General features: G+C 50.3%; 2 protein-coding genes across 3 annotated transcripts; one reads left to right on the forward strand and one right to left on the reverse strand.

Annotated features, from left to right (window-relative positions):
* The first annotated feature begins 4,155 nt into the window (after window positions 1–4,155).
* LOC116148398 (BUB3-interacting and GLEBS motif-containing protein ZNF207-like) lies at window positions 4,156–6,076 on the forward strand. Its single transcript, XM_064479844.1, is given in 2 exon segments — window positions 4,156–4,717; window positions 4,719–6,076. Coding segments are annotated over 2 exon segments (1,488 nt in total). The 5' UTR covers window positions 4,156–4,399; the 3' UTR covers window positions 5,889–6,076.
* Window positions 6,077–9,273: 3,197 nt separating this feature from the next.
* Window positions 9,274–13,714, reverse strand: CD320 (CD320 molecule). Of its 2 annotated transcripts, none has more exons than XM_031437141.2 (5): window positions 13,521–13,714; window positions 10,880–11,005; window positions 10,289–10,492; window positions 9,851–10,009; window positions 9,274–9,512 (listed from the first exon to the last, which is right to left on the reverse strand). In XM_031437141.2, the coding sequence occupies exons 1-5, from the start codon at window positions 13,645–13,647 to the stop codon at window positions 9,442–9,444; spliced, it is 687 nt and encodes a 228-aa protein (XP_031293001.1). In that variant the 5' UTR covers window positions 13,648–13,714; the 3' UTR covers window positions 9,274–9,441. The 2 variants fall into 2 exon arrangements, with proteins under 2 accessions (XP_031293001.1, XP_031293000.1); XM_031437140.2 differs by having other exon boundaries at window positions 9,420–9,696; window positions 13,521–13,711.
* Window positions 13,715–16,138: the final 2,424 nt, after the last annotated feature.

The following is a 16,138-nucleotide window of genomic DNA, read 5'->3' on the forward strand; positions in this document are numbered from 1 at the left end:
TCATTTACATCTGGAATCTAGAAAAAAAAAAGACACAAATGAACTTACGTACAAAACAGAAAGAGACTTACAGACAGAAAATAAACTTACGGTTACCGGGGGAAAGCAGGTGGGGAAGGGATAAATTAAGAGTTTGGGATTAGCAGATACAAACTACTATATAAAATAAATAAACAAGTTTCTACTGTATAGCACAGGGAACTATATTCAATACCTTCCAGTAACCTATAATGAAAAAAATATGAAAAGGAATATATATGTATATGTATGACTGAAACATTATGCTGTACACCAGAAATTGATGCAACATTGTAAACTGATTATAGTTCAATTTTTAAAAACTAAATGAGGAGAAAAGAAAAAACCTTCCTCCTTGTCTTTGTGGACTCTTAAATCAAAACAAAGCAGTAACGTCCCAGGAAAAATGCTCATCACTGAGATTCACCAACAGAACTATAGAAAGAGCTGGGGGTGGACCCCCTCCTCTGATGATGTGTGATGGACCCCAGCTCTTTACCCGTTGTTTTAACAGTCTTTGGAGCCTGGATTAATGTTAATTAGAAACACTTTCATATTAGGCACTAACCTTCCCCACATTCTGTAAATTTCTAAATCGCAGGGGAAAAAAACATATTTTTGGCTTTTACATTATCAAGAGAATCCTGTCTATATATATGAGAGCGGGGGTTTAAACCGGAAGAGAAAGCACAAGGACCAACCTTCCCGCCTCTAAAAAAAAGAAAAAAGAAACCCATGGCTGGACGGGCGAGTCAAGTGCAGGGAGACAGCGCCACCTACTGGTGACTTCCTGCGTCCTTCAAGGAGCTGGGAAAACTGGCATAGAAGCCACTGCGATCTCCCCCGTGTACCATCATTCCTCTGTTTTCCAATCACTGTGGCTGACTTGCCAGCATCACTGAGAAAATAGAAATCAGCAGAAAAAACCTTCCACAGCCGCCACACAGCACCAGGGGTGCATCTGAACCTGCATCTAGGTCCACACACCAGCTCAACCTTCCTTCCTGCTGCTGTGAATAAGCTTTCTGCCCTGATCCCAGGCAAACCCAGGCCACCTCCCCTAGCTCCCACCCCACTTGCCTACGTAACGAGCCACCCCAACAGCCCTCCCTCTATATTAGATTATTCCCATCGGCACGCAAATATGATGACTCATCGTCTAGCTTTTTCTGTTTTGTTTTTATTATTGAGAGGAAATCCACACAGCACAAAATTAACCATTTAAAAGTAAACTTCAGGGGAAGGGTATAGCTCAGGGGCAGAGTGCCTGCTTAGCATGCATGAGGTCCCGGGTTCAACCCCCAGTACCTCCGTTAAAATAAATAAATAAATAAACCTATTTACTCCCCCAACCCCCCCCCCAAAAGTAAACTTCAGTGGCATTAGTTCATTCGTAAAGCTGTGCAATCAAAACCAAAAAAATACAGTGTTAACTTAAGCCAGAAAATTTCAATTAGATAAATCACTTCTTTAAAAAGGGATCTCTTTATACAACTAGTTTCTACTGTACAGCAGAGGGAACTATATTCAATATCTTGTAATAACCTATAATGGGAAAAAATCTGAAAAAGAAAAAATATATATACCTAAATCACTTTGCTGTATACCGGAAACACTGTAAATCAGCTGTACTTCAATTGTAAAAAAAAAAAAAAAAAAAAAAAAAAGAGGGGATCTTATTGCCAAAACACCCTTTGAAACCTAAATCAATTGTAAATGAACTATACCTTGATTTAAAACCAAAAAACTAAATCAGAACATGCCCACCTCAGCTCAAAATCTCTGAAAAACACCCCATCTCACTACGCAACCTCTGTACCCCCCACCCCCAACCCCTGCCATCTCTAACAGCAAATCTTAGGACCACTGCCACTCCCACTCCCTGCAGACCTCCTGTTTCCGGAACACATTTCTGCCTCAGGGCCTTTGCACTGGTTGTTCCCTGTTCCGGGAATGTTCTTCATTTACGAGCCTGCACAGCTCACCCACCCTCTTACTTCCTTCAGTTGTCCACTCAGTTGTCTCCCTATTCAGGAGGCCCCTTTTGACTAATACAAAAATAGTGACCCTTCTTACCCCAACCCAGCAAGACGATCCCTCCTTCTACTCTGGCTTTTAGTCCCCAGAACTTAGCACCCTCTGACATGGATGTACCTGTTGGTTGGTAGATTGTCTGTCCCCTCCCCTCAACTCCACATCATGGGGGAGGGGACTTTGCTTTGTTCAAAGCCAACTTTCCAGCACCTACAACAATGCCTGGCACCAGGTTGGTGCTCAGTGAATGTTTGTTCTCCTCCACACATTAACCTACAAGTGCAATGCAATCCCAATGTCCCAAAGAGATATTCTATGAGCCACCACCAGGCTCAGGAAAAGACTCCCATACTACCAGTGAGAGGTGGTGGTTGCATGATGTTACCTGTGTGCTCAATGCTGTTGAATTGTTTACTTGAAAAAGGTTAAATTTGGGAGAGTATAGCTCAGGGGCAGAGCGCATGCTTAGCATGCAGGAGGTCTTGGGTTCCATCCCCAGTACCTCCATTAAAAAAACAAACAAACAAAGCATAAAAAGTCAAAGAGTGGACGGTGGCCCAGTTCCTGGGAATCCCAGCCCCTCCCCCATGGTAGTTGGAAGGGTCCTCCCACTTGTTGGCATGTGAAGCTACTGAACCCATAAAAACTGGCAACACCTTGCCTCGCCGCCTCTCTCGCTTCCTCATCTTCAGAGATGGCCCGCACTGTCTATGCAGCGTGTACCTACTTATACTTTAACTGAGCACCCAACCCCCACACCTCGTGGCCTCTCTCTCACCTTCTGAGACAGCCTACACTCTATGCAGTATGTATCTCTCTAAATAAATCTATCTTTACTCAAAAAAAAAAAAAAACCCACAAATAAATAAACCTAATAATCCCCCCACAAAAATTTAAAAACAACCAAATAAATAAACCTAATTTCCTCCCACTCCCCCCAAAAAAGCTTAATTTTTTTTTCAAAAATAGGAAAAAAAATAACAAGTTGAAGATTTTATATTAAAAAAAGAAAGGAAAAAGACTTTAATTTAAAAGAAAAAAGAAGGGAAGTGGGTCTAGCTCAGTGGTAGGGCACATGGTTTAGCATGTATGAGGTCCTGGGTTCAACCCCTGGTACCTCCATAATAAATAAATAAATAAGTAAACCTAATTACCTCCCCCTCAAAAAAAGAAGTGAAAAAGAAACAATTAATTAAGTTTCTGTTTTTTCCACTTCAATTAAAAAAAAAACCCACAGTGTAATACCATCGTACACCTGTTAGAACAGCTAAAATTAAAGCCTGCCCACCCATACCAGGTGATGGCAAGGCTGTGAGGGGAGGAGAATATATACATTGCTGGGGAAGGGAGAGTAAGAATACATCCACTTTGAAAAACATTTGGGCCATTTCTTTGGAATTAAATAGATCCTTACCATAGGATGCAACCCCTCCACTCCTGGGTATTTTACCCAAAAGAGATAAAAGCAGATGAACACACTTATACATAAATGTTCACAGCAGCTTTCTTTGCAAAAATCAAAAACCAGAAACCATCTAGATATCCATGGGTCAATGGACATGAGACAGTCATACAGTGGACTACAGCTTGGCAATGAAGCTGAGCTCAGGGGTGAGTGTAGCTCAGTGGTAGAGTGCCTGCCTAGCGTGCATGAGGTCCTGGTTTCAATCCCCAGTACCTCCTCTAAAAGAAAATAAATAAAAATGTAAAAAAGATTAACTACCCCCCCATACACAGAATAAAACTGAGCTCACTTTTAATACATACAGTATGTCTACATCTTAAAATAATTGTGCCAGGTGAAAACCACAAGGCAAAAAAAAAAAAAAAAAGGTACATGATATACAACTAATCTATAGTGTCTGAAGCCAACTGGTGGTTGCTTGGGCAAGTGAGGTGGGGGGAGGGGGATCAAAAAGGCCACAAGGAAACTTTTGGGGAAGAACCTTGAAAACATGATGCTCAGTGAAAGAAGCCAGACACCAGAGGTCACCTACGGTACACTTCCATTTATATGAGATGTCCCGAACAGGCGAATCCACAGAGACAGAACGTAGATTAGTGGCTGCCAGGGGCTGGGGGGTGGGGGTGGGGGCAGGGAAACTGCTATTGGGGAAGGGGTTTCCTTTTGGGGTGATGAAAATGTCTTGCAACTAGACAGATGTGATGAATGTGGACCATGGGTGTACTAAATGCCAGGGAACTATAGACTTTCAAAGAGTTAATGGTTAGGTTTTTTCTGTGGGACGCGGTGGTGGCGGTTGGATGGGAGGAGTGAGTGAATTTCGACTCGTTTTTTCTGCTTGTTTTATCCTCCTTTTTTTTTTTTTTTCGGTAGAGGGCAGTTATGGGACGCAAGAAGAAGAAGCAGCTGAAGCCGTGGTGCTGGTATTGTAATAGAGATTTTGATGATGAGAAGATCCTTATACAGCACCAAAAAGCAAAGCATTTTAAATGCCATATATGTCATAAGAAATTGTATACAGGACCTGGCTTAGCTATTCATTGCATGCAGGTGCATAAAGAGACAATAGATGCTGTGCCAAATGCAATACCTGGGAGAACAGACATAGAACTGGAAATATATGGTATGGAAGGTATTCCAGAAAAAGACATGGATGAACGAAGAAGACTTCTTGAGCAAAAAACACAAGCAGAGAGTCAAAAAAAAGAAACAGCAAGATGATTCTGATGAATATGATGATGATGACTCTGCAGCTTCAACTTCATTTCAACCACAGCCAGTTCAACCTCAGCAAGGTTATATCCCCCCAATGGCACAACCAGGACTACCACCAGTTCCGGGAGCACCAGGAATGCCTCCAGGCATACCTCCATTAATGCCAGGTGTTCCTCCTCTGATGCCAGGAATGCCACCAGTTATGCCAGGCATGCCACCTGGATTGCATCATCAGAGAAAATACGCCCAGTCATTTTGCGGTGAAAATATAATGATGCCAATGGGTGGAATGATGCCACCTGGACCAGGAATACCACCACTGATGCCTGGTATGCCACCAGGTATGCCACCTCCTGTTCCACGTCCTGGAATTCCTCCAATGACTCAAGCTCAGGCTGTTTCAGCACCAGGTATTCTTAACAGACCACCTGCACCAACAGCAACAGTTCCTGCTCCGCAGCCTCCAGTTACTAAGCCTCTTTTCCCCAGTGCAGGACAGATGGGGACACCTGTAACAAGCTCAAGTACAGCTTCATCCAATTCAGAAAGTCTGTCTGCATCTTCTAAAGCTCTGTTTCCTAGCACAGCACAAGCTCAGGCAGCTGTCCAAGGACCTGTTGGTACAGATTTCAAGCCCTTAAATAGTACCCCTGCAACAACTACAGAACCCCCAAAGCCTACATTCCCTGCATATACACAGCCTACAGCTTCAACCACTAGTACAACATATAGCCCTGCAGCTAAACCAGCAGCTTCAATAACAAGTAAGCCTGTTACACTTACGACAACCAGTGCAACCAGTAAGTTGATCCATCCAGATGAGGATATATCGCTGGAAGAGAGAAGGGCACAGTTACCTAAACATCAACGTAATCTTCCTCGACCAGGACAGGCTCCCATTGGTAATCCACCCGTTGGACCAATTGGAGGTATGATGCCACCACAGCCAGGCATCCCACAGCAGCAAGGAATGAGACCCCCAATGCTGCCTCATGGTCAGTATGGTGGTCATCATCAAGGCATGCCAGGTTACCTTCCTGGTGCAATGCCTCCGTATGGGCAGGGACCGCCAATGGTGCCCCCTTACCAAGGTGGGCCTCCTCGACCTCCGATGGGAATGAGACCTCCCGTAATGTCGCAAGGTGGCCATTACTGATCTTACTTCATCCAGCCTAACAGGTTTGGAGATTAAACCTTTTCTCAACTTGTGCTGTTTATATAGCCAAGCTTCCGTCAATAAGGCTTCATTGTGACTTTAACACATATTATCTTCCCACATACCAGGAACTATTGGACATTTATTTTACATGGGAAAAATTATTTGGAATAATAAAGCAGGAACTTTTCCTGGTTGCAATTTAAAAAAAAATTTTTTTTAAAATTAAAAAAAAAAGTTAATGGTTAATTTCATGTTATGGGAATTTTTCCTCAATTTAAAAAAAAAAAGAGAAATGGTGAGAGCTGGATAAAGATACATACACCACACTCCACCCCAATTCTCCCTCCTCATCTTTACCATTGCAGCCCCCACACTCACTCCCAACTCCATCCCCCACTGGCCACCTCCACAGCGCATCAGAATTTCACCGGGTACTGGGAACCATGCCCACCCATCCACATCCCCCTCCTTGTGGGCTCCCCACACATCCCTCCCTTTTCAAGCTGGACCCTCCTCGGAATTTCCTGGAAGTAACTGACTGGCTTACTGGCCCAGGGCAGGATGACAAAGCCGCCCCTGAGACCTCAAAGCCACCTGTCAGTCAGCTCCTTCGAGAGGAGGGGAGTCCCCCACGCCCCAGGCACCAGACATGATGTTCTGGCCTCCAGATGCCAGCAGCCACCATGCACCAGGGACAAAGAGCCACCAGCCAGGCCAGGCAACCTGGAACCACAAGAGAGGATACAGGGGTTGTTTGGAGCCCATGGGCGCAGGGGCACAGGGTGGTTTGTGCCACTGATCACTGAGAACCCAGCTGAAACCCCAGAAAGATCTAGATCCAGACCTCAAGTCAGGTGGCGTGGGACATCTGCAGCTGGCCTCGTGCCCCCTGACATGCTCCCTTGGCCCACTGCAGCTGACCACACTTGAACAAAAGTTTAGAAGGAAAAAAATCTAAAATCAAGAAAATTCTACTCTCTAGTGTAATTCCTTCCTGCCAGCTGGGAGGAGCCCCACAGTTCTGCAGCAGGAAACAGCCCAGCTCAGGGGGCGGGGATCCAGTGGGCGCCAAGGGAAGGCCTTGTACCCCGAAGGCTGGGCACCCTCTGCTCCACGTCAGTCAAGGTCCCTGCAGCCCACCTCCCAAACCTCTACCACTGCCCAGCAGAGAACCCAGTCCCCAGCATGCTGCCTGAGGCCTAGACTCCAAAACCCACCTCAACTCCCTTCCCGAGTGGGGGTGGGGTCTCAAAGCTGAACTGTACCACCCCCAGAAAGCACGATCCCAATCCCCTCCCAGCATCTTGTCTTCAGGGGCCAGTGCCCTGCCTGCCAGATGTCAGAGCCCCGAGACCCAGGGTGGAACCCTGGGTGCTCCCCCAGCACTGGGTCGCACCAGGCCCGCTGGTGGCAGGCACCCAGTCCACTTCCAAGGATGTCAAGGAAGTCAATGCCTCACAGGGAGGCTCCCAGGGCCCTGGCCACCCCATTTGGAGATGAAGAAAACAAGGGTCAGAGAAGACCCCTGTGCTCACACCCCAGCAGGAGCAAACCACTCACCAGCAAGTGTGCGTCTAATATGCAAACCAATCCAGGGTCACTATCCCCCCTCATCACCCCAGGGCCAGGTGCTAGACAACCAGAGTCAGCGCAGTGTAAGTGCCCAACATTAAGCTTTTGATCGCGGACGTCCACCATAAATAAACAGTTCGCCAGCTGTAGAACAGCTACTGGCAACACAACCCCCACGGTTATCTGGCGCCCCGACCCATGAAAATTCCCCTTTCAAAAAGCCCTGGGGATACACACTGCTATATATAAAATGGATAAACAAGAAGTTTTGGGGGGAGGGTACAGCCCAGTGGTAGAGTGTGTGCTTAGCATGCCCAAGGTCCAGGGTTCAACTCTCAGTACCTCCATTAAAAACAAATTAATAAAAAACCTAACTACCTCCCCATCCAAAAAAAAATTTTTTAGAAAAAAAAAAAAGTTTCTACTGTATAGCACAGGGAACTATATTCAATATCTTGTAATGACCAATAATGGAAAAGAACCTGAAAAAGAATCTATGTGTATATATATATATAACTGAATCACTTTGCTGTACACCTGAAACTAACACAACATTGTAAATCAGCTATAGTTCAATTTAAAAATTTTTTAAATTAAAATTTTTAAAATTAATTTTCTTTTTTTCTTGTTTGAGGCGGGGAGGTAATTAGGTTCACTTATTTATTTATTCACTTGATGGAGGTACCGGGGATTGAACCCAGGACTTCATGCATGCTAACCACGTGCTCTCTCATTGAGCTATACCCTCCCACCTTTAACTAAAAAAAAAATTTTTAAAGCTCTGGGGAACCTGGATAATTGACCCCCTGAGTGACCTGTCTTCCCTTCCTGCATCCTAATTCCCGCTCTTATGCTTTAAATTCACCAGTAAAGAATGAACCCACGAAACTCCCACCTTAGACTCTAACAAAGGCAGAGCCCCAGGTCTGGCCTTCCTCCCTTCCTCCCTCCCCGCGATCATGCTGCAGAGCCCTCAGGGACCTGCATGTACCCTCCAGGACCTGTGAGTAATAGATCTTGTCCCTCAGAGATCCCTGATGGGTTCTGCTGAAGTACATCCTGCGATCATTATAAGACAGAGAAGGGCCGGTCCAGGCACAAAGCTGGCTCCAATCAGTCAGGAAAGGGCTTGTGGCAAGTAGGAGGTGAGTGCCCCAGGCATTGCTCTCCGAGAGAATCCCTGATGATGGGCCAGACAACAGTCAGTGAGGACCCCCCCAGGGCTCCCAGAAATTATTCAAACTAGTCATTTCCCTGCCTGTTCACCCTGCCTCACCCATTTCTTCTGGTGGAAACCACAATAAAAGCTCTCGCCCATGTTGTTTCCTCTCCCCCCTGCCTCCTATCTGACCCTGGTGCTTCCCCGGGTAGCCCTGCATGGCAGGCTCTGCCCCTCCTTCTGGGCTCTGTGAGTAACAAAGCATCTTGTGACTGTCCATCATGTTCTGATATGTTTGCCTCATTGTACCTGCATCACATAAAGCCTACATTTTGAAACAGAGTTGAGACCAACCAGCTTCCATCTCAAAGAGGAAGAAGACCTGACAGATGAGGGGGTCTCCTGGCCCAGGACTCCAGGAGGCACTGCCCCAGTCCTTCTCCTCTTCGCAGAAGCCTGTCCTACGGCCCCGCCCCTGCTGTTCCCTGCTCTGGATCCCAGGGAGCCAGGGGCAGAGTGGCCCAGCAGGCACCCAGGGCTGGGTCCCCAGCTCCTACCTTTTATGGCTGGGCGCTCCACCACAGAGGAGGGGCTGTAGCAGAGACCCCCAGGCTACCCTGGCAGAGGGAGACAGAGGCCCAGAGACAGGCAGACGATGTGAAGTAACTTTAATTACCACCCTCAGAGTAGGCAGCAGTAGGGGCTAGGGGCAGCTCCTCGGTTCTGGCTGTGGCATGTCCCCCATCCAGGCTCCTCATGTCCAGGGGAGGGTCTGGATGCTCTCAGCCTCCAGGGCCACATCTGCAGGAGCTCAGGTACTCAGCACCACGTGGCCAGAAGAACCCAGGTCTTCTCCTGTTGAGCCAGCAGCCATGTGTGTGTCCCCATACCTGGCATAGTCGGAGACCAGAGATCTGGTGGCCAGAGCTTATCCTCAGAGCACTGAGGTCATCCTCTCTGAATGCAGAGACCCCTTCACAGCCACCAGCAGCCCCAGTGAGGACAGGCATCCCTGGGCATAGAGCCGCAACAACACAAAGAGGATGGCAGCCGCCAGACCTACACTTAGCACCACTGTGGGGGAAGAGAGACAGGAGTGGGTGAGGGGGTTGCAGGAGCCTCCCCCAACCACCAAGCTCCTACACATGGGAAAGGAGAGTCTGCAGCCTGTCCGCTCCCAGGAGCAGCTGCTCCAAGCCCCAGGAGGGGGAGGGACTGTTCCTCTTACCAGCAGCTGCAATAACCCCATAGGAGCTTCGGTTTCCAGACTGAACTGAGTCCTGGTCCTTGATAGGGGTGACTGTGGAATTCCTGAGATAAGGGATACTCTCCAGGGTCACAGAGGTCCCCATGGACGTGGCACTCCCTTCCTGGAGGGGCTTGGTTCCTGCAATAAGTCCAGGCACTCAGGTGCTGCGGAGGGAGCCCCCAGGACCTGGGAGGATGAACTCGTGTTCCAGGTGCCCAGGGCGGACTTGGGGGCTCACCCTCCGTCCCAGACTGAGTGAGGATGGTGTGCCCTGCTGCCCGAGGGTCCCCCCACAGCCCCCATGGGAATGTAGACACAGGCAGACACACGTGTCCACACTCCCAGCCCCGTCATACACTGGAAGGCGCTAGGCATCCCTGTCTAACAACCGACCCACCCCACGCCACAGGCACACACCACAGCCAAGCTCGTCACTGGAGTCGGAGCAGTCCGGGTGGCCATCGCAAAGCCATGTGTGTGGGATGCAGGCATCGCCCAGCGCGCAGTGCAGCTCCCCCTCCGGGCAGAGTGGGGGCCCGCAGTTGACATTCTTGTTAATGCCACCAGGGCAGTCAGCGAGGCTGTCACAAGAGCAGGCGCTGCCAGTGGGTGGCTCAATACCTGGGGTACAGGCTCAGTCAGGTCCCAAAACACCCACCCAAGAGGGCCAGGTATTTTCCACTGCTCAGCCCCAGCAAACCCCACCTTCCAAGAACAACTGACCCCATAAGGCCCTCCCATCCTAAAGGTTCCGCCCTGTTTCTGCTAGCCCCACCTTCCAAGGACCCACCTCCCTGTAAGCCCTTTCTTCCAAGACACCACTAACTCTGCCTCCTTGTAAACCCACCTCTTAACCCGGAGATCCACACCTCCCTCCCTCCACGCAGGCCCCGCCCACCCCGTCTCCACCTAGAGTGCCTTGCCTGAAAGCCACACCCCCTCCACAAGCACCTCCTCTCCGTGGCCCTGCCCCTTGCAAGCCCCGCACCCCAGGGCATGGCCACTCACTGCACTCCTCCTCATCACTGCCATCTGGGCAGTCCTGGTCACCGTCGCAGCGCCACATAAGGGGTATGCAGTGGCCCTCGGTCCGGCACTGGAATTCGGTGGACGGGCACAAGCCTGCGCTGGGGTCTGAGAGACGCACACCAGTGAGCCCTGGGCACTCCGACCCCTCCTCTAGAAGCAGGCTGTGACCACCAGGAGACAGGTCAGGTCCCAGGAACTACACTGGTGGTCACCCTTTGCTCAGGACACCGACTTGGCTTGGAGCCGAGCAGTTCACAGACACACTAAGGGCCCTACTGGGCAGATTCTACCGCCATGCCCATTCTGCAGAAAGCACTTAGGAGAGGTAAGCCCTAGGCTGCAAGCTGGCGGCAAAGTCAGGGTTTGAACCCAGGTCTCACTGACACCGGGGTCTTTACCCAACTCCAAATGGCCACATGGTCTCCCCAGGAGGCTCTCCAAGTTCGGGGCTTAAACAGACTGGGGGAGGGGCCATCTCAGAGCCTGTCCTGGCCCAGGTCCATGGTCAGGGTCAGGAAAGCCTGTTTTATCCCAGCTGCTTAGCAAAAGGGAAACTGAGGCCTTGGGTAGAGGACCTGCTTAGTCACCATGGCTTGTTGACTCACCTGCTAAATTCCTCTCAGATCTGACCGCTTTCCCCATCGTGAATGCGGAAACTTCTCCCCATATTCCTAACCCCATCTCCACTCAGACACCAGAGACCTCTCAGCGTCATCCCATTCGGTCACTCATCTTTGCCTCCCCTTTGCTCAAAACCATCCCTCAGTCCCCTGACTCTCTCACAACCAAACCCTACATACATCCTCCGTGTGGCCAGCAAGGTCTGGCCAGCCCTGAACTCTTCCTAGACCTCACCTCCTCTTCTTCTCCCTCTGACCTGGCCTCCTTGCTGCTTTTCCAAGAGACCTGGCTGGATTCCACTCCAGGGCTTTTGCCCATGCTGTTCCCCAGCTCAGGACACCCTTTCCTCCCTTCCCTCTGCAGTTCTGATTTCCTCCTCAGACTTCCCGTCTCAGCTTATTTCCTGGGAGGGGTCTCACATCCCATCTCAGAGACCACTGAAGCTCGGCCTCCCATTTAGAACAATAGCCCTTGAACTGGTACCCACGTAGACAGGACACTAAGTGGTGGTTAGGACCATGACCTTTTGATTGTAAGCCCAAGGCGGTGCCTAATGATAAATGGACCCAGATCACACCATGGTCTGGGCCGAGTCCAGGGGAGATCTGAGCCTTCCTGGACCCTAAGCAGAAGAAACACAGAAGAATTTTGGAAGCTGGGCCAGCACGCAGGAGTCTTGGGACAGAGGAAGGGTGTGGCCTTTATGGCTTCCTCCTGGGGGCAGCAGAGCTGGTGCCAGATACCTGGCTTGGCCCCAGCCTAGCCGCACTCCATTAGATCCTGGTCCTCCTACCCCATCCACCACAGGGGCCCAAGCCTCCAAGGCCCCCACTCCCCACTGCCAGCCCCTCTGCAGGCCGGCCTCCAGGCCCAACTGCACCTGTGGGTTCCATAGTCCCTGAGCTCTGTGGAGCGAGGAGGAGCCATGGACAACCTGGAGCTGACTTCCTTCCCTGCCCAAGGGGGTCTGGGGGCCGACAGGTGTGGCCTCCTCTCCAGACCACTCTATCCACTCTCAGTGGCAACCTCTAACCTCCCTCCCTGGCCTGCTGGAGTGTGTGTCCTGCAAAGTGGGCAGCAGAGCAGAGGGGACCCAGCCTCACAGGGCTGTGGTTTGGAGCCACCAGTGATTTCCCTTCCCAGCCTCAATTTCCTCACCTGTTAAAAGGGCATGCTAGGAGTCCCTACCTCAGTGTCCTGAAGAGAAGAGACTGCTTGTGTGTAAAGAGTTTGGCACTTGGTTAAGTGAGTCTTGCCTCCTTGAAGGAACCAGGAACATTTAGCCTGAAAAGGCAGGGGCTTTGGTGTGAGGTGGGGATAACCAGAGAAGACGAGAACCCATGGAGAAGTGGCTAAGTGTGTGAACCTGAGCTCACAGCTGAAAGTCAGGGGCACCTGTGAGCACAGGGAGGTCACTCTAAAGGTCCCAGCTGCCTCTGGGAACCTCCGAGAGGGCCACCAACATCACTTAGGCCAGGGTGAACTTGTCCAAGGGCTTGGGGTCATGGGAAGGGAGACCTTTCTTTGTCTAAGGTCGGAGGAGGAAGGTGCTGAGATTGGGAAGGCGGGAGACGGTCACCAAGGGAACTCGGCCACAGGGCTCCAAGCTCAGACGCCAGGGCAAGGAAGGCTGCAGGAGGTGCCGGGTGACTAACCCCGTATGGTTGGAGTTTGTACAACCAGAACGTGCAACGAGATTTCCTGCCCACTCTGGGGTGAAGGGCGGCTTAGAGGTGACAATGAGGCATGACAAAGCAGGGCAGGTATGGGGTGTGAGCAGAGCTGAAGCAGGGTAGTCAAAGGTGGGCAGAGCAACCCAGCGGGAGGATCCCCCATTTGGGATAGCTTGCAGGCGGGCCAGGTGCCCCTCAAAGCCGCGTTAGGGGGGAGTGTCCGGGACGGACGTGCAGCGCAGCCAATGATGAGGCGTTGCTGGCGGGCGGGGGCGGAGCTAGGCTACTGGAGTGGAGGGCGCGTGGACTGCACGGAGTGCACTCACCTGGGGCCTGGGTAAAGGACCAGGTCGGGACCGAGGTCGGGACGGCCTCACCGCCCAGCCCGAAGCCGAGCAGCAGCCGCAGCGCCAGGCCCAGGGCTGTTGTCTGCCGCACTCGACCGCGCGCCATCCTGCCGCTAACCGAATTGCCCGGCCCGGCTCCAGCTCAGGCCCCGCGCGGTCCCGGGCGCTCTTGTATCTCCGCGCACGCATGCGCACAGGTCTGAGGCGGGGCCCGAAGCCAGAGGTCTCTGGTGGCAGCGAGCTATGGCTACCGTAAATATCTGAATACGGGGTGCTCACGATTTGAGGCTCTCTCCCACTTTTCCCAGTGTCAGGGTACATCGAAAGGTATGCAGCCTATTTTAAATTAGAAACTTCTGGAAATGCACACAAATTTGCCGGTGTCTATTTAAAATATTTAACCTTCCAGTGCATCCTGCTCCAAATGTTGATGCTTAGTTATCCTGTTTAATATGGCAGCCACTCACCTCAGACACTCTCTATCCCCTCCCTCCCCCTGCCCCCCCTGCTTCTTTTGTGCACTTGACTTTTTATTTTACATTTTTTAAAAATTGGAATATAGTCAGTTTACAGTGTTGTGGCCATTTCTGGTGTACAGCATGTTTCAGTCATATATATACGTATATATACTCATTTTCAAATTCTTTTCCATTATAGGTTACTACAAGATTCAATATAGTTCCCTGTGCTACACAGAAGAAACTTGTTTATCCGTTTTACATATAGTAGTTAGTATCTGCAAATCTGGAACTCCCAATTTATCCCTTCCCATCCCCTTTCCCCCCTGGTAACCCTGAGTTTGTTTTCTGTGTCTGTGAGTGTTTCTGTTTTGTAAATAAGTTCATTTGTGTCTTTTTTTTTTTTAAGATTTCACATCAGTGTTATCATATGGTATTTTTCTTTCTCTTTCTGCCTTAGTTCACTTAGAATGATTATGTCTAGTTCCATCCATGTTGCTGCAAACACCTGACATTATATATTTTATTTACTTCCTTTGGTTTATTGTAATTCCCCATTAGAACGTCAGGCCCAGGAAGATGGGAATGCTGTGTTGCTCCTTGGAGCCCCAGTGCCTAGATTAGAGCCTGATGCATAGTAGCCTCTTAAACATAGTAGATGAATAGATGATGGAAATGTCCAGTTCTTGGCTTTCATCCTGGGTCCTCTGTTCCTTGAACAATCGTGGATCTCCTCACCAACACTCACTGTCTCTTGGTCCTCATAGACCCCCTCCCAGAGAGGTGTGTCTTACACTCTACTTTTGGAGCAAGACCTCCAAAGGTAGACTGGATTTCCTCCTCTCACACTCATTCCCTAGGCACACAAAATACAAACCTTCTGAGGGTTTTTTTAGTCAACTGGCTGCTGTATGTTCTTCTGGGAAATAAATATTTTATCTACAGCTCTGCCCTCAGGAGAAGCAGCACTGCTGCCAGCAGGGCCCCCGCACAAGTCACTGTCCTCAGCGTGGAGACATCTGTGCAAGTGTTCGCTACCCCCAGGTTTCCTGTGAAGCAACACTAAAAGGTCCAGATTTTCACGGAAGGCGCTCTATTTGCAGGTTGATGGCGTGCTTACTATTCGAAAATGTTGGAGGTTAGAACTGCTATTTGTATATCATGATCTCCAATTCCCAGGAGCAATAGGGTAAGAGGTAAAAGTGCACTGGCGCAGAGGCAGCCGGAAAGGGCGGCAAATAGGACTGCCCGCCTGCGGGGGGGTTGGGGGGGGAGTGTCCTGCTCCACCTGTGAGGCTCAGGTTGGGACCTGGGGCCCAGGGAGGGATGTTGAAGAAGAAACTGACAACGTGTAGAGGTTGAGTGCAGACGCATCCGCGGCTGGGTTAGGAACCAGCTCTCAGTGAGCTGAGGGGTTTCCTGGTCTCCCCACACTGGAGGTGTCTGCCTTCATTCCTTCTGCACCCCCTTTCCAGATTTCAAGTCTGGGTCATGAAACTTTACTCAGAAACCTTTGATGGCACGCCTTGCCTGGGGTCTTTAGATGTCCCCCAATGTGACCCTCCTTGTGGCCTCTGCACACTCTGCCCAGCCTTCCTCTCTCTCCTGATCTTACTGAATCCGATTCGTCCTTTGTGCCAACCAGAATCCCACCTCCTCCAGGAAGCCTTCCTAGGGGCTTTTTCCTTCAGATGAGCATTTAGCATCTGTACCACCTATTCCTGGGGCACTTATACCTCTTGCCTGGAACTCTGACTCTTCTCCTGCCTTGCTCCAAGCTTGAGGGTGGGACGGGCCCCCACAACATTCCCCACTTGAGGCCACTGCGCAGCTCCCCTTCGCTCCCCACAACCAGATGGAGGTCACTTCCTCTCTTGGGCTGACTCCGCCTTGCCCCCCAGGCTGGAGCACAATGGTTTCTGGCTTTCTGGCTCAAGGTCTTCCCCACTGGTCCCAGGTGAGCCTTCCATATGAGCCACCTCATTGTCCCCTACTGTCCCTGCTGAGCTGAGCGGCAGGGTGGTCAATGTCAGGCGGGGGATACAGTGAGAGGGGGCCGGTGACTGTCCATGTGAGCCTTGGCTAGGGGAGTTCTCCCGAGTGGGAGAGGGGAGTGAGCAGTGTCTGTTCCGGCCCCCT

Source organism: Camelus dromedarius, chromosome 27, assembly GCF_036321535.1.
Source record: "Camelus dromedarius isolate mCamDro1 chromosome 27, mCamDro1.pat, whole genome shotgun sequence".
Classification (NCBI taxonomy): Eukaryota; Metazoa; Chordata; class Mammalia; order Artiodactyla; family Camelidae; genus Camelus; species Camelus dromedarius.